Source organism: Pelodiscus sinensis, chromosome 1 (genome assembly GCF_049634645.1).
Source record: "Pelodiscus sinensis isolate JC-2024 chromosome 1, ASM4963464v1, whole genome shotgun sequence".
In the NCBI taxonomy this organism is placed as follows: Eukaryota; Metazoa; Chordata; order Testudines; family Trionychidae; genus Pelodiscus; species Pelodiscus sinensis.
The window spans coordinates 229672936-229700293 of record NC_134711.1 but is presented as its reverse complement, the minus strand read 5'-3'; the positions used below and the strand labels follow the sequence as shown (position 1 = coordinate 229700293).

The 27358-nt window shown below is 41.2% G+C and overlaps 1 protein-coding gene across 7 annotated transcripts in view; it reads left to right on the top strand.

Moving 5' to 3' along the window:
- Window positions 1-27358, top strand: part of AFF3 (ALF transcription elongation factor 3) — a 561437-nt gene that overhangs the window by 430180 nt on the left and 103899 nt on the right. For 5 of the 7 annotated variants that reach the window (XM_075916945.1, XM_075916939.1, XM_075916954.1 and 2 more), the window contains 2 exons: window positions 2467-2518; window positions 19906-19946. In XM_075916945.1, the coding sequence (XP_075773060.1) occupies window positions 2467-2518; window positions 19906-19946 (93 nt within the window). The remainder of the gene's footprint in view (window positions 1-2466; window positions 2519-19905; window positions 19947-27358) is intronic. The other 2 variants (XM_075916914.1, XM_075916933.1) reach the window with 1 other exon arrangement.

Below are 27358 nucleotides of genomic sequence, written 5' to 3'. Positions count from 1 at the left end.
GCAGTGATCAGCGTGAGCCAGGACTGCTCTGTTCCGGCTTGTGCTGAGTCCTGCAGCCCCTATTTGCATCAGACAGCCCTGGCCAATGAGTATAGGGGCTGCTTGGTGGCAACAGCTTATCTCTATGGGGGTGAGGGTGGTCTAGCTCCCATCTGGGACTCCTGTGGATAGGGATTGCTTCACAGCAGCATCACCCGTCCCCCCTCCCACTGCCTCTAATAGAGGCAATGGGGAGGGAGGGCAGGCAGCACCCTGTAGACAGTGCCAGGGGGAACTAGCTTTTAAGCCGGCTCCCCCCAGCACCAGCTCCTGTCCCCCCGCACCTTGCTGCCTCTAATAGAGGCAGCAAGCAGGGGGGCTCACCATAGAGAGCACGGGGGAGCGGCAATTGCTTGAGTCCCTGCTCACCCCGCACTCCCTGCGGCACTTCTGCTTTTGAAATGTAGAAGAGCCCCTGAGGACTCTTGTACATTTCAAAACCAGAAGTGCCTGCAGTGGGAACAGCACGAGCAGGGACTTAAGCAGTTCCACTGCCCCTTTGCCCCTCTGCCCCTCTGCCTCCCCTGCCTCCTACAGAGACGGTGCTGGAGGGAACTCACTTAAAGCTGGTTCCCCCCAGCACTGGCTCCTGCTTCTCCCCTTGTTGCCTCTCTCTGGGGCTACGTTTGCTTTTTGTGGAAGAGGAAATGCAAATGAAGCACTCATTTGCAAACCTCGTGCTCTCATTTGCATATTTTCTACTGATCCTTTTTGCGGAAGAGGTTTTTGTGAAAAAAAGGCAGTGTAGACGGGGCCATTTTTCGGGAAAAAAAACCTTTTGCACAAGTTCCTTTATTCCTCAAAAAATGAGGTTTTCAGGATCTTGTGCAAAAGGTTTTTTTTTTCTGAAAAATGGCCCCATCTACGCTGTGCGTTTTTTTCCGTAAAAACCTCTTCTGCAAAAAGGATCGGAAGAGAATATGCAAATAAGAGCACGAGATTTGCAAACGAGTGCTTCATTTGCATTTCCTCTTCCACAAAAAACAAACAATGTAGATGTAGCTTGATAGAGCCATCAAGGGGGGAGGAAGTGACTAGCATTTGCTTATCAGATAGTCAACTAGTCAACTAGTCACTAACATCCCTAGTGTAGACGTGGGCTCAGTTTGCAGCCAGATATTGCTGAAGCTGGCATTTCAGTTTTAAACCTCTACAACAGAGGCAGAACTTTAAATATATAACAGTAAATCCAGAAAAAAAAGCATCAGGGTTAATTGTGGGATAATAGGAGTTACCCTTTACAGTCCAACTTTCCACTACTGGAGTTGGAGGTAGCATCAGCCTTTCCAACCTTGTAAAGAGCATGAATTAACCTGGAAGCTGAAACCGAGCTATTTCTCCAGCAATGAGGTTCTCTGTGTTCTGTAGCTGCAGTGGGTAAACCAGTGGTGTCAGTAGTGAACTAGTGAACCGTAGCTGCAAGTCTTATACAAGGATAGGTAAGCTATGTGCTCCTTTTGGCTATGGTGTTCCTTTGCTTCTTTGTGATCTTGTGAAATATACACCCTGCTACCCATTTAAGAATTAGATTTTTCAGCTGCCTTCTCAGGAGATTAGGCACAAGTACAAGGAGGTGGTTTGAGATGATTACATATGTCTCCTTTTATATATTTACTCTCTGGGATCACCCACATTGCAGAATGCGTTTAGATTTTTCACCAAACTTTCTTTTGGAGGCAACACTAAATTACAGATTCACCTTTCCCAGACTACAAGAAAACGAGCTACTATTCCAATGACTATTATTAGAGACTTTTTAAAAGACATAAATCCCTTCACTGGAGACCTTTCAAAGAGTGGATCCCCTCACACTTCTTAAATTCCTTTAATTGCCAGTTCAAGGTTGCAATACAATTCTAAGAGGTTAAAAACAAGCTATTTTTTTGCAAGAAAATTTAAACATTTTGCGGGTGGTTTGGGAACAGGGGCGTGAAATCCCCCTTAGAAAAGGTGAGTTCTTGTCTATTTTCAAATGAGAGGGATAAATTCTCCTGAGCATTGTGGCTTTATAGTATTGTTTAATTATTTCAATTGAGAAGTCAACATTACTTCAAGCCTAAAACAGAACAAACACATGGCCTTTGTGAAACATGAGGTCACCCTCATTTGATGTCACAACGCTGCCAGTGTAAATAGCTACTAGAAAGAGCTTTGAAAATTCTAACTCTAGTGTAGTAATCTTTTCCTCTTTTGGGAAATTCCCACCTATCAGCATCAATAATGGTCTTTTATAGAATTCAAAATTGGTCATATATTTCTTCTAATTACAATAATCTTCTCAAACTCAGTTGCTACAGTAGTAATCAATTGATTTCCTCAAGTATTGATGGTCAGCAAGTTAACAAGCTAGTCAGCAACAAATAAAATATGTTATGTCTTAATTATTTGGGTGTTTTAAATGTATTTTTTCTATTATTTTTTCTCTAGAATGCTAGAAGATGACCTCAAATTAAGTAGCGATGAAGAAGAGAATGACCAGGTATGAGCTACTGAATGCAAATGTAACCTGTAGAATGTTTAGATACAAAGACTGATTTATTCAAGTAGTATTACACTATTACTCTTTGGAGTATGCATACAGGTTATTAAAATAGTTTAAAGTACTATGGAAAAACAGGTTTGCTTGTTTCATGCCAGGTTGTTTGTTTTCTGTATTTAATGAAAATGTGCTACATGGTTCTTGATTTATTAGCTTGTAATGCAGAAATATTTCTGGATAAGTCTGTTTTTAAAATAAAGAAAGAAGTAAACATTCAGGTCAAAATCTTCACACTTGGATGGTCAGGGCAAGGGTTCTAAATCTATACATGACACCAAAACCAAAAATGGCCTGATTTTCAAAAGGTGCTCTGCTCCTGTGTCTATCATTGAAGTCCTATGTTGGTACTCAAATGTAAGGCATAAATTTAGGTGCGCTGGTGTGAAAAGGTTGATCTAATTGCTTTTCATTTCTCTTTAGTTTGGCTTCTTCTCCACTTATGCTACATCTATACTGTAGCCTTCTTACGGAAAAGCATATGCAAATGAAGCGTGGCGTGGAATATCGCCATGCTTCATTTGCATAAGTAATGAGCAGCCATTTTTGTGCAAGAGGCTTTTGCGCAAAAACGAGCCATGTAAATGGCTCCTTTTTGCGTAAAAATCCCCTCTCGCTCAAAAGCCTTTCATCCTCATTTTTTGAGGAAGAACGATATTCCATACCGCGCTTCATTTGCATATGCTTTTCCGCAAGAAGGCTACAGTATAGACATAGCGTTAGAGATGGGGCATGATTCCCAGTTCATTGAGACATAGTCATGCTAACTCTTATTGAACTGGAGCAGTGATTTTCACTCTGTTGTCTCTGGATTCCCCCAGAGTCTACAGACTATGTCTAAGATTTCCAAAGAGGTGTGCACCTCCATTTGAGATGTTTTTGTGGTCTACACATGAAAAAAGGTTGAAAAACACTGACCCTAAGGCAGTTTTTCTCATTGCCCAGTCTATGGACCAGTGCCAGTTCCTGAGATCTCCCTGACACAGTTTAAAAAGGCAGCAAGCCAGTCCCTGGTATTGAAAAGGTTGAGACACACTGAGCTAGAGCACTAAAAATAGTAGCACATACACAACAGCACAGACAGCACTGAGCAGCAACATGGGCTAGCCACCGAGAATGCAAACCTGCCTGAGCAGATGGGTGTCCATGCTACTGCAGCTACTCTACTGGTTGTAATGCTCTGGCTCTTGACAGCTACTGTGAGTATGTTTATACAAGCTCAAAATCACACCCCTCGCTCATAGTGTAGACACAGACTAAGTGTCTGTATTTTAAAACATGCTGCAAGCTATTAACAAGTCAATAGCTCTTGATACTTATATTGGACTAACTTTTCACCAATTTTGAATAAAACTTGAGTAAAACGTGGGTGTTAAGAAGATTCCATGCCCGGATTTAAGTTGCATACAGTATATATAATAATTATTTTTGTTCAATGTATTTCATATGAGGGATTTCAAAACATTTCTGAGTTAATTATTGTTCTTGCATATCTAGAAAAGTTAATGTGCAGTATATAGAGAGACTAGGGCAAAGTGAAATAAGGGACAGAGCAAAGGCTTTGGGAACAGTAATTGAGTGAAAGGAATTGTTGGTTCAAGGAGCAGGATTTAGGAGAAAAAGTTAAGGACTTAGGAGTCATAGTAAACTGCTGAGATAAGAAAGAAGAGTCGAGTCTCAATAAGGATGGGATTTGGAATCATGATAACTGGGGACGGGGTAGCTGTTTCTGAAAATGGAAGAAAATAGGCATGTGGATCTATATCTTCCAATGCAGCTAGACATAGGAATAAGAAGGTGTATGCTAGTCAGGGAATTTACAGTATAAGAACATAATACATTTGGAGGAGAGGAAAGTTGCTGTTAATTCCTGACTCCTTCCCCCACAGACTTGGCATCCTTTTTTCTCCCAGTGCCACAACATCTTCAAGCTAATAATACCTTTCCCGTGCTCAGTAACTGATATTGTGAATGTTAGCTTCTGGAATACTAAGTACTGAACAATAGAATATTATAGTATCATCTCTTTGTTTTGTATACTCTCTCCGGGTATGTCTACACTACAAAGTTAGTTCGAACTAATGGACGTTAGTTCGAACTAACTTTAATAGGTGCTACACTAGCGCTCCGCTAGTTCCAATTTGAATCGAACTAGCGGAGCGCTTAGTTCGAACTAGGTAAACCTCATTTTACGAGGACTAACGCCTAGTTCGAACTAGCTAGTTCGAACTAAGGGCTGTGTAGCCCTTTAGTTCGAACTAGTGGGAGGCTAGCCCTCCCCAGGTTTCCCTGGTGGCCACTCTGGCCAACACCAGGGAAACTCTATGCCCCCCTCCCGGCCCCGGACCCCTTAAAGGGGCACGGGCTGGCTACGGTGCCCGTGCCAGGTGCAAGCCTGCCAGCACCCAGCCAGCAGACCCTGCACCTGGCACGGCACAGAGCCACCCATCCGATGCCCCCCAGCCCACCCCCTCTTGCCGGGACCAGGCTGGCGGCTCCCGGGAGCTTGCCCTGGACCGCAAGAGGCGGGCACCTTCCTGGGCTAGTGCGGACATCGTGGACCTCGTCCACGATCTCCGCACTAGGCACAGGAAAGTGGCCGTCTAGGGCAGGAGAGCTGCCAGCCTGGCCACCCAGGACCAGGTGTGCATGAAAATCAAGGGGGTCCACTGAGACCCCCGACACTGAGCCCTGAGCTTACAATGGCCGTCCTGGGTCAGACCAAAGGTCCATCTAGCCCAGTAGCCTGTCTGCCAACAGCGGCCAACCCTAGGGACCCTGGAGGGGATGGACCGAAGACAATGACCAAGCCATTTGTCTCGTGCCATCCCTCTCCAGCCTTCCACAAACTTTGGGCAGGGACACCACTCCTACCCTCTGGCTAATAGGACTCCATGGACCCAACCTCCATCACTTGATCTCACTTCCCTTTCAACTCTGTTCTAGTTGTAGCCTTCACAGCCTCCTGCAGCAAGGAGTTCCACAGGTTAACTATTTGCTTTGTCAACAACAACAACAACTTTCTCTTACTAGTTTCAAGCCTGCTACCCATTCCTTTCCTTTGGTGTCCTCTAGTCCTTCTTTATGGGAACTCAGGAAGAACTTTTCTGAATGCACCCTCTCCACCCAACCCCTGCTTTTAGAGACCTCTATCCTGTCCCCCCTCCGTCTCCTCTTTTCTAAGCTGAACAGTCCCAGTCTCTGTAGCCTCTCTTCATCTGGGACCTGTTCCCAACCCCTGATCATGTTAGTTGCCCTCCCCTCTCCCAGCCTCTCTCTTCCCCTCTCCCACCTCCTTTTCCCAGTCTCCCCCAGTTTTTTTTCAATAAAGACAGAGTCAATGTTGGAAGAAACGTTATCTTTATTTTGTACATCAATAAGAAGGGGGGCTAAGGAAGGGTAAGTGGAAGGAGGTGAGGGAGGAATGGGGTACGAGCCCCCGATGGGGAGGACTGGGCTGGCTCTGCGGGCTTCTGGGGGTGGAAGCTCTCCTGCAGCCCCCCAATTACTCCCTCTCCCCAGATGGCAGCCTGCGGCAAGTGCAGCCGGGCTGATGGCCGAGTGGTGTGATGTGCCCAGTGTGGGCACTCAGGGCACTCCAAGCCAGAACTTCGTTGCAAGCGGGGCACCCCTTAGAACTGTGTGTCCGGGGTGGGGGTCGGGACCCTTTAAGCGCAGCCCTCGGCTAGCCTGAGACAGCATCTCCATGCTCTAAGTCCTCCTTTTATGCCCTGCCGGCACTGCTTCCGGCCATCCTTAAGCCCTGTTCAGAGTCCACTCAATGTGGACTTGCTAGTTCGAACTAGCAAAATGCTAGTTCGAACTAGTTTTTAGTTCTAGATGCGTTAGTTCGAACTAGCTTAGTTCCAATTAACTAATTCGAACTAAGTTAGTTCGAACTAGCGCTGTAGTGTAGACGTACCCCCCGTGTTTAGAGCAGTTAATATATTTTTTTCCTTTTTAACTATTTGTGTGTAGTGCATTAATCATTTCAATACCTTTACTCTGTTGTCGCATTTTCCTGATCAGTGTGCTGGAAGATAGATCCAGCAGATGGCAAAAGGAAGTCAGTGTCTAAAAATATAAAATAATTAGTCTTAGATGAAGGAACCATTCCAGGGAAGATGTATTAAATGGAGCTATCAGTCAGATCATCTATATGCATCATTATTTCTTAATCAGAATTCCCGAAGTTCGTGATCCCAATCCTGGGCTTCACCCATGATCCAAACTATGCTTGATGCTACTTTTGCCCTCTTTCCCACTAGTCCTCTGGGAGGCCAGGAGTTGAGATGTTCCTCAATGTCAATTAGAGCATCTTCAAGGGTGTTCTGGTGTATATCATCTCCTTATGGCCTCTAGGGTCCTTTGCGAATGGCAGAATATTGTACACGTATGTAAGTGTTGTAGAAGTTCCATGACTTTGTCCTCCTTCCCTGGATAAATGTTCTATAAAAGGGGCCAGGAAATGTAACTGCTATGGTGGTTCTTTGCCACCCAAGAATTTCTCTGACATGTCGGCTGCATCTAGACTGGCATGATTTTGCGGAAATACTTTTAACGGAAAAGTTTTTCCGTTAAAAGTATTTGCGCAAAAGCATGTCTAGATTGGCACGGATGCTTTTGCGCAAAAAGTGCTTTTGCACAAAAGCATCCATGGCCAATCTAGATGCGATTTTGCGCAAGAAAGCCCCAATCATCATTTTAGCCATCGAGGCTTTTTTGCGCAAAACAGTTCTTCGCTGTCTACACTGGCCCTGTTGAGCAAGTATTCTTGCGCAAGAGGGTTTTTTCCCGAGCAGGAGTGTGAAAGTATTTGCGCAAGAAGCACTGATTTTGTACATTACAAAGTCAGTGTTCTTGCGCAAATTCAAGCGGCCAGTGTAGACAGCTGGCAAGTTTTTGCACAAAAGCAGGTGCTTTTGCGCAAAATCTTGCCAGTCTAGATGCACCCTAGATGGGTAAGAGCATTATAGCAGCTTTGTGCCAACAAAGAGGTATACATCAACTGCAGCAGGGCTGAGAATGTAGTTCCCTTTTCTGAAAGACTTCAGCTAAATAATTTGTATATATTGTAAACAATTGATTTCTTAAAACACTTCCCATTGGAAAACTGATCTTGTGGTTAAGACACTAGACTGAAACTGATGTGGTTGAGTTCAGTTCCTGGTTTTACTAAAGACTCTCTGAGTGATCTTGAGCAAGTTGCTGAATCTCTCTATGACTTGGCTCCTTATTTGTAAAGTGGAAATAATCATACTTCTTTACTCCCATGCATTATCAATTTTGTATACTTAGATCGTAGGATCTTCAGGAAATGGTCTCTTTATTGACGTGTATTTATACAGTGCCTCGCAATATGGGGCCTTCGGGTATTACCATAATACAAATAATCCTTAGTGATTTCCCTTTTTGATGAGAAGAGTAGTAGCTGTTCATCTGACTAGCAGGAGAGGGGCTTAAATGAGAGCAATCACTCTTCAACCAGATTCAGAAATACCTTTCTCCATCTGAACTTCATGGTTTCATCCCATGCCTCTAGCTGACATTCGTCCTTGGCTCTTTACCAGGCTTTTACCCAGAAGCCTACTTTACTTTCCATCTTACTTTACCCACTAATCTCAGATTTGAGTCAGAGGAACAGGAAGGAATGGAGACAGAGAAAAATATATGAATGAATTTCAAGTTTTTATATAACTATTTATATTATCCTTCAGAATAATTATAACCATGTAGTTAATTTAGGGGATATTTTACAAGAACTGGAAAGCTTTTATTTTTTGCCATTATTTAAATCACAAAAAAATATATTTTTTTTAACAAGAATTCAGAATTTAGAGGGAGATTTTATACTTGGTTTTGAAACAGCCAAGTCAATGAAAAATGCAGAGGTTATACAAATGAAGCAAGAACTGACACATTTCAAAACTGATGTTTGGAGAACTGTGACAAAGCAAGACAAAGTGAATGATGAGAATTCAGAGGTCAAGATGGTAAATGGGTACATGAATAAGTAGAGGAGTGACCAAGGCTTTGTTGAGTGTGGACTGCATTCCAGGGAATACAACAGGCGAGATTTCCAGACTTGGTAGGTACAGGGAGGCAAAAAAGAATGGTACTGAACTGTGTGTGTGTGTGTGTGTGTGTGTGTGTGTGTGTGTGTGTGTGTGTGTGTATGTAAGCTAGCCTACAGTAATTACATTATCCACACATATTAAACAGTCAATTTTAATTACATAAATGTATTTTTTCCTTTAATGATCATAGTTTATCCATTTAAACTGATCATTTTAATTTTACAGGCAGTGATCTGTAAAAATAGGACTGATATGTAGAAGGAAAATTTCCAGTTGGCATATTTTACTTCATACACATTGAAGAAAATTTTCCTTTTAATCCCCAATCAATATTTAAAGAGCACACAATTAACAGATAGCTCAGTAGTTAACATAAATCTGCACGTTAAAGAGCCACTTCCTTTTGATTTATAATGCATAGAGTAATAATTTTGTCATCATCTCTCTGAGAAAGTGTCTGACGCTTTGTAGCATGAAGATGTCAAAAGTGTAGTTAAGATTGTTCAGTGTACGGAATTGTGGTGGTTATTGCCTCTTGGTTCCCTGAAGTGTGGAATGGCACATGAAACATTCCCATTAGAATACTCTGCTCTTCATTGTAGAGGTCACTGGATAACTTAAATCAGTCTTGAGTGTAATATTAAAAGGAGATTGCCAGTTGTAATGTGAGCAGTTCATTTTTTTCTTCTTTGTCCTTTTACAATATGAACATTTCCTAACAGAAAGCAAAGATTTTAAAGGGGAAAAAACATTCTGAATTCATTTATGCAATTCATATCAATCAATGGACAAATACATTAACTAATTGCTATACATACATGAAATAAGAATCTAACATATTTTTGCAACCTAAGTCTGTTTCCTTGAATGCATTTTTCTCCTTGGGATCAGATTGGTTGTCGCTGAAGTTCTGTAGCTGTGAAAATTTATTACCCACAGAGTCAATCTACATTCGGGCTGCCAAGTCTGAATAAATAGAGTCATTGTACTTGTCTGGAATATGTAACCAAAGTTCAACTAGTCAGCTTGACTTTCATATCCTAAGAGATTCATAAAAGCCAACACCCTGGTATGCGCTTGTGATTCCTGCCAAAATTTTGTAAAATTGTAGAAACAGAAGTTGAAGAAGCAGTCAGAACCTGGTCTGAGAACATGGCTACAAACTCAAACCCCTGATATATTTGAAATAAAAAAATTGAGTTCTAATACTTTGCTTAATAATAATATGAATAGCAAACGCAGGTAAATATGGAGATTAAAGAGCTGTATAGAGGGTACATAGGAAATCAATGAATGATTATCTCGAACACTCCTTAATACACAAAAGGAAAAATTAGAGCAGCTTTTACATGTAAATAGCTCCCTTCTTTAGGCACTGATACCAATAGACAGATACTGCATGATCATGCTTCAGTATTAGAGTAATAGAAATGTATGTTTTCTTCCATTTAAATATACACTATTGATGCTTAGCTTTAATATAATCCTAAATGAATATACTGCTGTCAGGATTCTCAGTAGCACAGGAATTTAGACAACACTAGTGGAAAGCTAATAACCCTTTGCTGTCCTTGTGAATGAAGCAATAGTACATTAGTCCAGTCACTCAGTCACAATCAATACAGCTATATCTCCCCCGTCAGAAAAGAATTTGTTTTTAGAAGGCCTGAAGCTATCCTTAGTGAATATGTTTTACTATAGCCTATATTATCAATATATGCAGTATTTGAATCTGCCACATCTGCCTTTGGAACACAGACATTTCCAACAAAGACTGGATTGATGAAAACGTTGACATTCTCAGGCTTCTTCTTGAAGAAAAAAACAAGGCTTTTCTGAACAACATAAGGAATCCATCACAAAGTTCAAGAGATCAGCTCTGCCATACAAGATCTGTTCTTCAAGGAGAATCCAGGCGGTGTGCGAACAAGTATTGGGCTGATCTGTGTTCTGGAATTCAAAAAGCATTCGATATGGGCTACCTGGAAACCATGTATGATGGACTGAAGAAAACACTTGGACCAAACATTACCGAAGTTGCTCCACTGAAACATCTAAATGGACAGGTGATTACAGATAAAAATCAACAGATGTCCCGATGGGTGGAACACTACTCAAGAATTTACTCCCGTGAGCGTACAATATATCCTGAACTTGATAACCTCATTCCAACTCTTCCAGAAACGTTAGAGCTCGATGTAGAGCCTACAGTGGAAGAGCTTTCCCAAGTGGAAAAGCACCAGGTAACGATGGGATTCCAGCTGAAGTCCTGAAGGCTAACAAGGCTGTCCTCATCCCCATCCTCTATGACTTATTTATAAAATGTTGGCAAGTGGGAGTGGTCCCTCATGATATGAGGGACACAAACATCATTACTCTCTATAAAAACAAAGGTGATAAGGGGTATTGTAACAAGTACAGAGGCATCTCTTTGCTAAGCATTAGAGGTAAAGCATTTGTCCGTGTCATTTTTAATCGCCTGCAAAAACTCGCAAATCGAGTCTATCCAGAAACACAGTGTGGCTTCAGGGCTGGCAGGTCAACAATGGACATGATTTTTTCTCTTCGACAACTACAAGAAAAATGCAGAGAACAAGGATAGCCACTGTTTATAGCATTTGTGGACTTAGCAAAGGCGTTTGATACAGTCAGTAGATCAGGACTGTACAAAACGTTAACTAAGATTGGCTGTCCATCAACTCTACTCAAGCTAATAATATCTTTTCATGAAGATATGAAAGCAACAGTGTACTATGATGGATCTGTATCTGAATCCTTTATGGTGAAGAGAGTCAAACAGGAGTCAAACAGGGATGTTTCCTTGCTCCTACCCTCTTTGGTATATTCTTCTCAGTTCTATTAAATCGTGCATTTCTAAACTCACACAGTGATGTATTTCTCCATACAAGGTTAGATGGTTCTCTTTACAACCTAACATGACTCAAGGCTAAAACTAAGGTCAAGAAAGTTCTTATTAGAGAACTCCTATTCGCAGATGATGAGGCGCTTGTCACACATAATGAAGACACGCTACATGCACTGATGGATTCTCTGTCCAGAGTTAGTAAACTGTTCTCTCTTGACATAAGTGTGAAGAAAACTGTTGAATTTACTCAAGGTGTATCTTAACCACCCAAAGTCATTCTGAATAACAGTCCATTAGAGATGGTTCAACAATTCTGTTACCTTGGGTCTACTGTCACCATAAATCTCTCCATGGACGAAGAACTGAACATCGGAATTGGGAAGGCAGCCACAACATTTGGCAGACTTACGAAACGAGCATGGAACAATCCCAAATGGACATTGAAAACAAAGATACTGATATACTAAGCATGCGTATTAAGTGTCTTGCTTTATGGATCTGAGACCTAGACTACCTATTCATGCCAAGAGAAAAAATTGAGCAGTTTCCACTTTCGCTGCCTTCGCAGAATCATGAATATTAAGTGGCAAGACAAAGTTTCAAAATGTAGATGTCCTATTAAGAGCTGGCATACCCAGTCTCATAGCAATCCTTAACAACAGAAGACTCCGGTGGCTTGGCCATGTGAGAAGAATGAGTGATAAACGCCTTCCCAAAGAAATTCTCTTTGGTGAACTAACAAGTGGAGCAAGGGCAAGAGGAAGGCCAAAGTTAAGATTCAAGAATATATGTAAAAACACTATGAAAAGGTTTAACATCAATCCAAGCTCTTGGAATCTACATCATCAGAATGCAAATTATTACAACAGAGCACGTCATTTTTCGATAGGACCTGTGCAAGTCATGCAAAAGAACTCCACCTCAGAAGGAAAAAGTCTCACTCATGAAAATGAAAGTAGACTGACATGTAGCTATTATAATCAACTATGCAAATCCAATATTGGATGCATAAGCCATGAAAGAAATTGCAGATCCAGGCACAACTCATAGATTGTCACTGCCGCTGCTTACCACCGTCTCTCGAGACAAATGGCCCATATATATACATATTATCATACAACACTATTTCTTGAATTTCTAGACATGTATTCACAATCAGTACAATATTAAAAGAAAAGGCCATGCAAATATAATTCTCCAGAATCAAATAATTTTTAACAAAACTAAATAAATCTAATTATAGCTTCTACATTTTAATGTGAATGTCCCAGATCATTTGAAAAAATTACTTATTTCAATCTGTAATGAGTTCCAAAATTGGAAGTTAAATGGCTACATGTGGTTCCCCCTCCCTCCCCCCCATAAGATTTTAGATCAACATTTTTCAATCTTGCCATTTGTTTCACTGCAGGTAAAATTGGTTAAAAAAAAATCCAAAAATGTAATCAAAACCTATCTGTCCTTTCCAAACTAATTTGGTTCTCCAAGATGTTCTGGAAAGCTTGTAAAAAAACAACTTTCCTTTGGGTAGGACAAGAAACCTATCTCATGGTATTTTGACACACCTGCTTTTGGTCCTGACCTGAACTGAGAAGAACAGAGATGAGCAAAAATGGAAGTAAAAACAAAAAAGTTTGGTTTGAAGGATAGATGAGGTCTCAGGCCCATTCTTACTTACTCTGGACTGGTTTATTCATCCCTCTGCTTTGTAGATAATGTTGCTGTATTTCTTGATTGGAAAAAAATGACCCTCATTATTAATATGAGCCTTACTTACCCAGGGTAAGTCCATTATTTTCTGCATGAAAGAAATGACACTTTGGCATCAAACCAAACCAAAATCTGGAACAAAATTTAAGTAAGTCAATGGAGCCAATTTTCAGCAACACCCTGGTTTGCCAGAACTGATTTTGAAAGCTTTGTGACATCTAAACTTGCACTTTAGTGAGAAATGACAAGACTAAGATTGCCTCACTGAAACTGACCGATAAAAGAACATCAGAGTTCCGTCAGGTCATGTCAAACTTGGCTCACATCATGGCCTGTCTTACAAAATCAGATTCCATGTATGGAAGTCAGGATCAAGTTCTAAATCTGAATACAGTTGTCATGACTCACAGTGGTAACATAAACTTGAGATTGGCCTAAATCACAAACTTCGCCAAAGTTTGGGAAAGATCACAATAGATGGCATTGTGATTTAGGATCTTCTCTGGTAGCAAATACTTTAAAATACACGGCAAATTAAACAAATGCAAGCACATCTTTCTTCTCTCCCCATACCAATGCTGTTGCTAAATAAAGTTGTTTCTTTGCAAAATCTCCAAATTTTGTCTAGTCCTACTATCACAACTGTTGTCCAAACCTGAGGATTTCACACCTCCTCATTGCTAAAACCTGGCCTTGTTGTTATCAAAAACTCTTCCACTGAAATGATCTATTTTACTGGCTATCTGACTGTGTCAGCCCCAGTCAGTAAGGGCCCTTCTACACTATGCAGAAGAATCCAGTCAATATTCTGGGTTCAGTTTAGTGGATCTAGTATAGACCCGCTAGATCAAACTCAAAGAGCGCGCCCATGGGCACCGATGCTTCTGCTTCTCACAAGGAGTAAGGGAAGCTAACAGGTGCGTTTGCTCCAATTAGCCTCCCTCTCTGTGGATGGTGTGGAAACACAATGTAATTTACATAGCCAGAGTTGTGTATCTTACTTTGACCTTCCCATGTAGTGTAGACCAGGCCTAAGAAGCTGATCTGAAAACCATTAAATCCCTTCAGAAACTCCTGCTAACTTTACAAGGCCTTGGATCAAACATGAAATCTTTTTGCTAGTTTTTTTCTTGCCTTCCACGTCAAATTTAAATCAAAACCCTTTACAAACTAGCCCCTGCACCTCCCATTTCTCTAACATCTCCGCTAAAAACTGCACAATCCACCTCTGCCTCCCATGCCCTCCTCCCCTGCCATTTCCATTCCTTCTTCCATGTGAACAACTATACATGAAACCGAGGCCATGTTTCAATCCTCTGCTCATCTCCTTAAAACACACTTCTTCTATGAAGACCAAAAATCCCAGTGGTCCTGTCAAAGTACAGTTAACAGGCAGTAATAAATAATTAAAATTACATAACTTTTTTTTTTAATGAAGCTTACAAGTCAGTAACTCCACCACCCAGTTACTTGCATACTGCTGCATTCCATCCACCATTCCATTTACCTGTCTATGTCTACTTAGTATAACTCAATATTTCCTGTTCTGGGGGAGTAAGCTCTCCATCCAGAGGCAAGAGACTAATCAGGAAGAGGCATGAAGTGAAGAAGATGAGTATGGCTGAGAAAATCTGCAGAAGCCCTGATCTTTCCCTCCCAGTCACTGCAAAAGTGCTATCATGTCTGCAGATTACATCATAGGCAGCGTCTTGAAAACCACCTATTTTCCTTCCTCACCCTGCACTCTCCCATATTTATTTATTATTTATTTAAAATAATTTTACGCTGTCTATTTCAAAAATTCAAGGCAGCTTACAAAAAATATTAAAACACAATAAATAAATGTATAGAAAGTAAAATACAAGACCCCAAATTGGGGGGATCATAAAACCTGCTAAAACAGGAACTGTCTGTAGGCGCATCCTACATATTCAAGCCAAAAGACTCCATCTGCCACCAAGCTACATTTCTCTGCATCTGTGTATGTAACCCAAGCTTGGTGTGGTATCACTTTTGGCAGTGCACCTTTTTATTCCTGTTTAAATAACCTCCTCATTTCTGCGTAGTTCCCCTTAAATGTTACAATGATGGCCTGCTGTGGTATTTTTCTTTCCACCGGGATGTTAAATTTACTTATATGATGGTCACTATTTGGTCTGGCCCATATTTGATTATTTATCAGAAGAAAAATTAGAATATTAGCCAAAACACCCACAATATTTTAGTGATAAATCGTGAAGGTATTCAAATTCTCTCCATGACAAATTTTAAACTAGTTGCTTAGTCCTTATTCTTTCAACCAGCTCAATCACTTCTAGGAATTATGAATAACATTTAACATACTCTCATCTTCTTTCTTGATGGATGATGAGTTGTCTTCAATAAAGTTGTTAATGATGTAAAATAAAATGCAAATTAAATAGCACAATCAAAATCAAACTATTAAAAATAGTGGCAGAAGCAATAGATGATACTAAATACAGTACTACCCTTTTCCCTGTATCATTAAGCAGATAATACTGGCATATTTAGAAGCATGGTAAATCACAGAACTATTCCTGTAATCTCATTGGTAGAATATCCTGCAGTCACGCAACAAATTATTTTCCTTGTACAATTTCATACCAGCTTGATCCAGGTGAGATATTTGTGAGAAGTGTCAGATGAAAGCAAATTGAATTTTTCTATAATTGTATTCAAACATATTTTCAAATGGTCATTGCAAACATTTATTTCTCGGAGGGGGTAGCAATTTAAAACAACTTGCAACTTCTACCTCTCTGGAATACAGGAAGCTTTCTGGGCCTTTTTTTCCCCTTCACTCTGCAGTATGTCCTGCCTCACAGTCTCAGAGGGAGTTCTGCACAGGTCAGCAGGGGGCAGCAACATCCAAGAGGCTCAGACAGGAATGCGGGACTTGCGAGTCAGCAATGGTCTTCTTTTCTTTTCTTTTCTTTTCTTTTCTTTTCTTTTTTGGTTCTTTCAGTCCTGCTGCTCTCTGAAATCATTCTGTTCCCAGAAAGGGCCACCTCTTCGGATCTCCTTTTCAAAGCTGGCTACAGGCAGATGGGCTACCTCAGTAGGTGCACGGGGGGCCAGCTGGCAGGACTGGATGCAGTGCATTCAGGTCACGGGAGATATGGGGAATTCGGATACCACCTTGATGAGCACAGTATGAGCACATAAAAAATAGAATAAAGAGGAGCATTGTTCAGTCCATCTTCATCCTTCATCTAGCCATCTCTGTAGAGATCAGCCTCTGTCTAACCTTGAAGGGAAATGAGTCAGACCTCTTCTTCTCTCAAAACAGCCCCTAGTCTTGGGAGTTAGGGAGTGGAATGGGCACTAGATGGTCCTCTCCCACTTCCCATCCCCACCAAGTATCCTTAAGCATGGTCAGGGACCCATCTCCCTCTCTCCACTTAGCCATAATGGCAGTGAGTGAAAAGGCTGCATGACTCAACTCTAACCAGTATGCATTCTGACCGTCAGAGCAAAAATTGACTAACCCTTAGGGCACTTGGCTTTTCTCACAGAAAAGGTTTTGTCCAACAATGATGTGCCAGAAGAGGGAGACTTGTTCTGATGGTGTCTTTTCTAATACACTGGAAAGTGCAGGGCTTGTTGTCCATCCAGGCAGTCCATATTGCAAGATCTCTCAGAGTTGATTGGCTGAGATGTCTGGAGCTGTGTCTAGGAAAATGGGCCTTAATCCCAAAGACCTTTCAGACAGGGCGTGCCCAGTAGGAGATCTCCAAAAGTGGATAGCAGAGAATTTCATATTCTCAGACTCTGTTTTTTCCTAAGAAACTACAGGCCTCTGCCATGGACATGCTCTTATTTAGCTTGAGAGGACCACTGACCCACAGCATGGCACTCCTTCCCATATATTCCCTGGGCCCCGCAAAAGGTTTAGACTGTAAAAGAAACTCTCATCCTGACCAGACAGCCAAGGTATTTTGGATGTGGTATATAGAGTTGGGCACTTTCTACATCAACTGACAAAACATCTGGTGACATCTGCTCTAGAAAAAACGCCATTTAAGATCCCCGATATTCCTGAGGTGGCACTCATTTGACCTGATACGTGTCACCAATCCCAAATCATCCCTATCTAAAACAAGCCTGGGACAAGTAGAACTACAAATGTGCGGGGCGATGATGTACAGGCAGGTCCTACTCCATCCCTCAGGTCCTAGGATGCCTATAGGGGTGTTCAGAAAGGGAGCATCCCTTAGTACCTTAAAAGAAAAGCATCCTCTAGAATGTTTTCTAATAGGCTCTCACTTGCTAATCATCCAAGTTTTTGGGGGTGGTGGTGAGAGGGGAATAAAAATATGCTATGCTGACACCAATTGTATTTGTATGTCAATTTACAATAGTACTCTTCAAGTTATCTTAATCCACCCTTGAAGCCCTGAGCATTGGGTTCTTTGTTCTTGCTTTCCCCTTACTGAGTACTGATTGCTATTTCTATCCTGGTAGCATCCAGTGAATTTCTATTATGGAAACACCAATACCCAGCCAGATTGGAGAGCTCATTGTGCTAGAAGTTATATAAACTTCTAGAACTTGCAGAAGTTGTATAAACTTATAGGCAGATATGGACTATATGCCAGACACGTGAGTGATCTGGCTGTGAATCACATGAAGATGCCCGTTCCCTAATTATTCCTAACAACAGGGTCCCAGGACAGTCCTTTCTTTATTCCTGTCATAAACTCTAGTTTCCATAGGAGTCAAATCTTTAACCTTCCTTCATTCTCTTCTCTCCCATAACAGGGAAGCTCATGGTACTCGATAATTGGGGCTAGTGAATCGTTATACAGGAGTCAATATTTTTGCACTCTTTTTAAGGGATCAGAGAAGGAGAATGGTTTAGTGGCTAGTTTTATGTATGGAAGAAGCCTGCATATCCAGACTCCCATAGCTACTAAGTACTAAAGATCACTCCCCCAAAACTATAGCTATCTCATCAGCAGTGAGGCGCTCAGCCTCCATGGACTACAAGGCATCAATTTGGAAGCTGCTCTATTTTTTTCTTGTCATTACAGTGTGAAGTTTAACCTGTCTGTAGAGCCTTTCAGACAACAGGTTCTGAAAATCAGAGCCCAAGACATTGCCACCTAACTCTCCACTTGTACTATGCCATCCAGTGATGATAACATGTAATGCTAGGAATTAACCGTTGTAGACTAGTGACTATCCTTTCACAGAAATGACTTCAGTGTTGCCTTATAAACTAAGCTGTGCAGTGGCAGATGACCAGTTAGTAAGCCCTGTGTTTTCTCTGTTGCATTGTGTGAGATGCTAAGTTATCAGTGATAACTAAGAGGCAAGCCAGAAGGACAGGTTGCACAAATTCCCTGACAGCAGAGATAGCTACCTGTATGCAAGTAATCAAGGAGGTGCAGAACATTCCAGATTGGTCATCCCTCTGAACAGAAATTTGCTTTAGGACAGTCAAAATTACAGTTCAGCAAGCCAGAGTGTGAATCTCTACAGCTCACCACAAAACAAGACTAAAATCTTCCTTTTCTCCCATAAGGAAAAAATGCTGTGTACTCCTACCTAAGGATCATTTTCACTGTTCTCACCCTGCCTGTCAAGGCCACCTTTCCGCCCAATATCACAGCTTTTGATTGGCTAGAATGGTTTCTGGTGAACTGTACAAGTCACTTGCTTTCCAGCAAATCCCTCAGAAGCCAAACATCAATCTGAGAACTATTTCTAAATGTACTAATCTGATAAATGCAAAGGCAAAATTCCTATTTAACACACTGCCCCTTGACTCTATATTCTACTTAGCCAGGTGCTTCTCTTGTTCCACCTCTCTAATCCTAAAAGAGGGAACAAACTAGACATATACAATTATATTATAGCCAAGACCTTAAAATGTATCATCAGAACATTACAGATTTTATAGTAGCTTGCAGTTAGTTACTGTGCGGTAGCCATGTAACCACCACCTGAAATGATTCAAATGGGGGAAAAGAATAATAATAAAGAGGCAAGCTAGCTCATCGGCAGGCTTGTAGGTCCTATTAGATTTGAAAGGATATGATTTCTATTCCTAAAACTGCCAGTTAACATAATAACAAGCACCGTGTTTCCTCACTCCATCCAAAGACTTGTAATAGGCAAGAATTGGGAGCCAAAACAACAACAGGTCTGTCCTGTATGGTGTAGTCATAAGTTGCCAGCAAGTAATTATGGCAGTGGTCTTGAAAAGCCTGCAGCAGCTCTGGCAGCCTTTGCTAAATGTTTAAGTATAGCCACAGCCTCCATCACAAAAGGAACCAAATATATGATATTTGTTTCTGTGGAAGAATGGGAGGAGACTAATGGTGAAGGAGGGAGCAGTACTGGAGGTGAGGGGAAAGAAAACTAAGTCTTCCAGGGTTTTCAGAGACCTGTAGAAAATCATCTAAATCGAGTGGTTCATACCTCAGATATTGTGCACTGCTTTGACAGTCCTCTGGTTTATGGCGTACTTAACAAAGTCTTATATTTACTAGACTGGAATGTCCATTTTACTAGATGCTTTCTGCTATTTTACTAGTACTTTAAAATTTGGACACGTGACAAAAATGTGCGTAACACATTTTTTAAGTGTTGATTGCGCTCATAATTTTAAAGTCAGAATATAAAATAAACATCTCTGCCCTTTCTTCCAGCAGGCAGCACAGAGATCTGCTCTCCGCATTCTGTCTGACAGGTACATTTTGTCATTTTTATGAACTATAAATTGCTTTATGAAACGTTGAGCTCTATTTATTGTGGCATATAACTCATAATCGGATTTTGTCCCCAAAGTATCTATGAATTGGGATGTTAAACATTTTGCATGCTTGGATTTGTCATGCATGTGTGGAGTTTATTACTGCAAAAATCACAGACTTCTTGTATTTCATACAGAATATGCAGAATCCCTTGCTGTGATACCAAGCAAGAGATAAGAAACTTACTGGAGAAGGCATGAATGATGCAGTAAATTCTGAGCTTTAGAGTATGCTGAGATATATTTAAGCTCATTTTTCAGCAATAAGTACTTAATTTATTTTGACTTTTGCCAGAGCCATTCACTGGGAATTACTCTTGTTTTGTTGAGATTTTCTCAACATTAATTTATGAAGGATTGGGTTTTGGCTGCAGAGGTATTTATTTTATATTTGGATGGTAACTGTTGCTTTAGCCAGAAAAACAAAGGGACAAATCCTTATATTCTTATTTCATTTTTACTCAGTCTCTTTTCATGTAAAATTCCCATTGACTTTAGCAGTAGTCTATTCTAAATATGGAATTCAGGATCCACACCATACTAAATATTATTAGGCTGTCGTCCACTACAGGTATTTCTACTAACTGACCATTCTGAAAGAGGATTGATTGAAATGCAAAGAAGCTTTCTGAGGTAGTCCTGATTTATTTTTATCCCATTTTGGGAATGGCAAAGATGGTACATTTTAGTGTCTATGAAAAAGATCTAGCAGATTTACATTTATCCACAAATGAGGTACTGTGTCATGCAGAGTGACACAAAGTAAATTTCCTCATGCCTCTTTGGCAGCCACCTCTACTCCATCTAACCCACTCTTCCCCCTCCTCCCTGGGAATAAGCAGTAATTGACTCAGTAAGCCAGCTAAGTCTGGGCTTCTCCAGAGCAGAGCCTGTCACTTAGGCTGAATTATATGTTGTGCATGGGTGAATAACGTTTCTCTATACCCTGAGGCAGAGACAGCCAAAATTATCCCTCCTCGGTATACAAACACTGTTTTGTTTAGTTTCTTTTAAAAGAAGAAAAACTTTATCCTAACAAGCTGAGTGCATCACACATGCTGTTAGCTAAGTCAAGTCCTCAGTTGTTGGGCATGAAAGGCACACAGATATCGGCCAGATTTGGCCAAAAGACAGGCAAGAAAAAAAGCCTGAACAGCATCATGCTCCTATACCTCAATACATGAAAGCTCTTCCACATAAACAAAATGTCTTTGAGGTTCTGTGGGCATTTGTAGGTGTTGCCGCAAGGAATGTTTAGGAATGTCTCATGATAGGACTTTTCAGCAGGGGTTGTAAGTCACAACTTAGGTGCATTGACAAAGTTACAGAAGAAGATAGAAGAGAGCAGGCCTAGAGAATTCAAGCAAACATAATCAGTCAAACATAATCAGCTTTTAAAATTCATAAGTGATGAAATTATCCTTAGCATTCAGGAAATGAGAGGCTGGTGGGGTGGGGAGGGAGAAAACGTTCTTCTCTTCCAGAAAATACTAGCAGTTTTTCCATCAGCCATAGGTTATATTTCTTGCCATATTACAGCCAAAACAATACCTATACCTAGGGCCCTACCAAATTCACAGTACATTTTGCTCAGTTTCATGGTCATGGGATTTTTAAAATCCTAAATTTCACTATTTCAGCTATTTAAAGGTGAAATGTTATGGTGTAATTGTAGGGGTCTTGACCCAAAAAGGAGGTGTGGGGAGGGATCACAGTGTTATTGTAGGGGAGGTTGCGCTATTGCTACCCTGACTTCTATGCTCCTGCTGGCAGTGGTGCTGCATTCAGAGAGGGGTAGCTGGAGAGCAGTGGCTGCTGACCAGAATCACATCTCAAAATCACAAACAGCAGCACAGAGGTAAAGGTGGCACGGCATGGTCTTGCCATCCATACTTCTGTGTTGCTGCTGGAGCGAGGCACCCAAGCAACAATCACCGCTCTTTGGACACTCATCTCTGAAGTCAACATAGGATATGTCTTCACTGCAGAGAAAAGTTGGAAAAGGATATACAAATAGCGAACCGCAATTTGCGTGTCTTTTTCTGTTTTTTCCAAAAGAGGCTTTTCCAAAATTTGGCCAATCTATACGGGGCCAAATTTTGGAAAAAAACTCCTCTTTTGGAACATCCCTTATTCCTTTCACTGAGAGAAATACAGGGATGCTGAAAGAACACGTCCGCTTTTTCGGAAACTGTTCCGAAAAAGCGGATGCATTCCTTGGATGCGGCATAGTTTTTCCGGGTTACCTCTGGTATCCCGGAAAAGCTCTGCAGTCTAGACATAGCCATACAAGAAAGGGTGACAATATTGTCATTTCCTAAAATAACCTTGTGATCCTCCCCTTTTGGGTCAAGCCCCCAAATTGAGAAACACTGCTCTTCCCCATTAAATCTGTATAGTACAGTATAGGGTAAATTTGGTAAAAGCACACAAAAGACCAGATTTCATGGAAGCAGACCAAATTTCACAGTCCATGACCTATTTTTCACGGCTATGAATTTGGCAGGACCCTACCCATACCCGCTGGTCTATTCCTTACCCTTCTCAAAAGTGGTCCTAGTGACATTTGAGGAGGCGAGGGAAAATTAATGTTCTAGTTAAGAGAAATTATAGTGCTTTTAAAAGACCTTAAAAAGCTATTTGCTAAAAGAGAGAGGGGTAATTCTTTTAACCTTGTATGTGTGTATCCCCACCAGTTGTCAGCTTCTTTTGACAATAGTTTGTAATGAATTTATGGGTGGATAATTGCTGTAGGGGGTGGAGCATTGATATGCTTGTCTCTATATTAATAAGGAAGAGAGGCAGGCATGGTTGCTTTCTGGAAATGTGAAGAATATGCAAAGTGCTGTTGGGAAGAAGAGTTTCTATGTGTGTAGCATATGAAGTGCCTCGGCATATGATTAACTTCACTGGGTATGTAATAAATAGTAGATAACTGTGATCAAAAAAGTATTTGTGTGATTTATCAAGCTGAGCAACTGTACATTTTGCAGTGAAGCAGGAGGTCAATCCTGAAATCTAGGGCAAGCAGAGCAATAGAAAATTGCAGGGACTAAGAAGTTAATCATACCCTTTGACTGTTTCCATCTGTTTTTGAAAGACAGAGTCAGTATAGTGCTAGCAAGGATGTTTCACAGCACCAGATCAGGAATTAATTTTTTCAGTGAATCTTCAAATATCATTTGCAGTAACATGGGCTTATAAAAATGTAATTTAATTTCATGGGGATAAATCATATAGGACAAGAAGTGTGAGCATTTTTTTAAATGTGTGTATCTAAAAAGGAGAAGCAGTAAAACACCAAGAGGAAAACAGACATTAACAGCATGGAACTATGAGAATATAAGTGGTTGTGTGGTTAAATTGTGCGTGTAATCGTCTTTGAGGAATCAGCTAGCAACTGGGAAACTCTTATATTTTTATGATCTTTTGAGGGATATTTTTCAGTGACCTATCTAACCATCTTGCATTAGCTTGGGTCAAAGGGGAATTTACTTGAAGTATTGTTGAACTGCTGCTCTGAACAGTGACTCCCATGTCTGAGGACTAAATGCTTGTCAGTGGCCAATGGGAATATTAATGAAAATTCTGTAATTTCTGTATCAGTTTTGAAACTTCTCAGTGCATTTCATTGATACACACATGAATAGTACACTCCCTTTGGACAATGACATTCTCTTTGGGCACTGAACATGATATATAAGACAAAGGGGATTTTCACTTTCATAATGGCTCCAGTAAATGAAATTACTCCTCCCACTGGAAGGGATAAGGACATAATTAGTTGATATTAGGTTGTTCTTCAGGACGGTCTCACAGGCTATGTCTACACTGCAAAACTACTTTGGGGTAGCTCTGGTATCCCAAAATAGCTATTCCACATCTTATATCAAAATATAACAGGTTCACTATCCCCACATCCCTGTAAACCTCATTGCACGAGGATTAAGGGATGTTTCAGAATAGCACTTTATTTTGAAATTTGGTGTTGTGTAGACAGCAGAAGTAAACAGCTACCATCCTAGATGTAGGCAATGCTACACAGGAGGAGCAGTACTATGGCCGGTTTCTTCACAGGCAGCAGGAGGAGAGTAGGTACAAGGAAAGACAGATCCTGGTCCCTAGGATTACTGCATGGCTGAATCGGGTCTGCTGCTTTTCTTTTAGGTGATATTGGGGCCTTATTCTGATGTATTCCTCTCCCACCAGTGGAGGCTCTCTGTATTTTCTCATAGCTGTTTGGCTTTGGAATAGGCTACAGAAAATCCTTCACTCTTCCCCACCCCTTCATGTCCCATCTTTACTGTAGGCTCTGATTACAAGAGGATCATGTTGAACTGCCATTCGGGCAGGTACTGTCTTTGAACAGGCAAATTCTTAGATATTTTGTGGAAGGTAAGCTGCTGACTGAGAGAAAGTTATTTTTTTCTTTTTCTTTTTCCGTTTGTTTCTTTTCCTTCTCTCTCTCTCTCTCTCTCTCTCTCTCTCTCTTTAGCTTTGAGGGCAAGACATTTCTCCTCAAAGTGGGCCACTGCTTGATGAAAGATACGGCGCCATTGGGTTCAGTTGGGGACTTGCTCCTCCCAGCTTGTGTTGCCCACATCAGTTTTCTTAAGATATACTTTCAGTGTGTTTTTGTAGCCTTTTCTCTGATCTCTGACCATGGGTAAGCTGAGAGCAAAGGACTTGTTTTGGGAGGCAAGAGTCTGGTATCTACATACAATGTCCAGCCTAGAAAAGTTAGGGCATGAGGCTCCTTGTTTCAGTACTGGTGACATTAGTTTCAGTGAGGATACAGGCATCAGTGCAGTGGTCTCGTCACTTGACACAAAGGATCTTCCAGAGGCATCATTGGAGGCACCTCTCTAGACTCTTGAGGTGCTATCAATAGGTCACCCAGGTTTCACAGCCCCTAAAGGAGTGTAGGAACAATAGTTATCTTGTAGACCTGGATCTTGGTGTCCCGACATAGCTCACGGTCCATGAAAATGTGTCAGAGCAGTTTCCCAAATGAAGCCCTAGCACACTGGATCCTATGCTGGACCTCACTGTTGATTCTTGCCTTTTGAAAAAGTTGGCTGCTTAGTAGCAAAAGTGCTCAGCTGTCTCCAAAATCTGACCCTCGAGGGTGATTTGTGGTGGGTCATGTGCACGGCCTGAAGCAGGTTGACAGCTTCAGTAAGCATGTGTGAGGAAATCCAGTTTGGAGTGAAGGTCAGTCTCAGTGTGAGAGAGAATGACACAGTAATCAACATACCGAAGATCAGTAATGGAGGCCCTGAAGACTTTAGACTTCAAGCAGAGATGTTGAAACTTCAAGAGCCATCCTTCATTCTGCATGGGATGTCAACTACATTGAGGAGGTGAACTTTAGCAAGGACCAAAATGACTACTTAATAGATGGGGGGCAATAACCCATCCTTGCTTAATCTGAGTTTTGATGATGAAAGTTTCCATCTCAAGGACATTGCAAAGAACTGTGGCAGTCATCTGACCATGAGGAAGTCTTAGAGTCTTAACAAATGTTGAAAGACAGCCAAATCTGGCCAGCACCTTCCATAGGACTTCGTGATTGACAGTCAAAGGCCTTTGTCAAATTGATGAAGGCCATGTACAGGTTCTGATTTTGCTCCCAAGTCTTTTCTTGGTTTTGACAAGCCATGAAGATCATGTTGGTGGTCTAAAATGGCACTGAGATTCTGGCAATATTTCCTCATTTTGGGAGTGCATGGATGCAACATCAGGCCATAGGTTGGAGCTGTTTAAAAAAGGAATAAACGGTCACCAGGCACATGAAAGGTCTGTTATGCAGGCATCAGGAAGAAGCTACATGTTTGTATACTTTGAAGCAGTGTTCATCAGTCAATTTTGCATGCAAAACTTCTGGTTTACTCAAATAGAGTACATCAGTGGGGAGCATTTTTTCATGAAAATGTGGAATATAAATAGAAAAAGTACCAGGGTTTTGGTTTAGTTTGACTGGGGGATTTTTTGCATAAAATCAAAGCTGAAATCATTCATTTCAAATGTTTCAAATTGTGGTTCATAGATTACCATAAGCAGTGTGCATTAGCAATATTTCTTAATTTATAGCAATTCTACACTTTGAACTCTGTACTAAAGTTAAGTGACCAGATTCTCAGCTGGTATAAGCTGAAGTATTGCCACCAACTTCAGTGGAGGTACAGGAGATTTCACCATCTGAGAGACTGACTCCAGGAGGTTTGCAACATTTCCGGTTTTTTAAAAGCACATTGTTGAATTTATTTAGACGATTGTACACCAAACCGGCATTTAAAGTTAAAAATGCAGTTTTGTCCTCTGTCATTAATTAAATTATAAGGCACTGTACTACAGTCAAAACTGTTTTTAGCATTCCCTAAAACAGAGGTCTCTCCTTTTCTTGTGCAGTTGGAATGTTAATGAGATTCATGTGAGATAATTACTGAGCATGAAAGGCACTCTGCTTTATTTATAGAGCCGGTTGGAGATTCTCTAGTGGAATGGTTTTCCATCAGAGAATGCAGATTTGTTCAAATTGGAATGTTGTGGCGAGAGGGTTTAATTTTGACTAAGGTCAGATGGGGATCAGGCAGGTCTGCAGTGGAACCCTCAGGCAAATTTTGAATCCTACTTAATTTCCATTTGAATCCTTTCCTAATTTTCCTATCAGCTCCTCCGGAGCTCACCTGGTGGGTTACCAAGGAACCCAGGCTTCCAGACTCCCAAATCTTCAGCCACCTGCCTGGTTTATGGTGGGAAGCTGATGCCCTGGGAACTACCAAGTTCTGTGTGTCTCAACTCAGTGGGCAGTCCCATGGCTTGCAGACCTCCTGGCTCCCTATCAGCTTGCCAGGATGAATTTTATTTTAAAATAATCAAAACACACAGTTTATGCATTCCAAAATGAATTTTTGTTGTTGTTTCACCCCAAATGTTTTTAAAAAATTGGGTTTACTTCCAAATTGAAATGAAACCAAATTTTGAAAGTCAGAACTCCTCAGCAAAACAGAATTACTGTTCTCTGCGCAGCTTGATTTATCCATAGTGGGGTGTCCTACTGAAAAACCAGCAAGTGAAACCAAACCTGAGACCTTTGGTGCTTAATGCTTGAGCTGAAAGCCAGCTGGCTCTCAATTAAGGCTGTAGAACCGTGATCACCAACCCATCAATCGTGATCAACTGTTCGATTTTGGGGCGTTTGTGAGTAATTGCAGCCCCCCCCCCCCCCGAAGTAGCTTGTGTTGGTGCTATCTCCTGGGATAGCACCGGCTTCCTGTGGCATGGGGATAGAAGTCTCACAGCTGCGCGCCAGATCCAGCATCTCAGGAAGCACGAGGGCTGCTCCT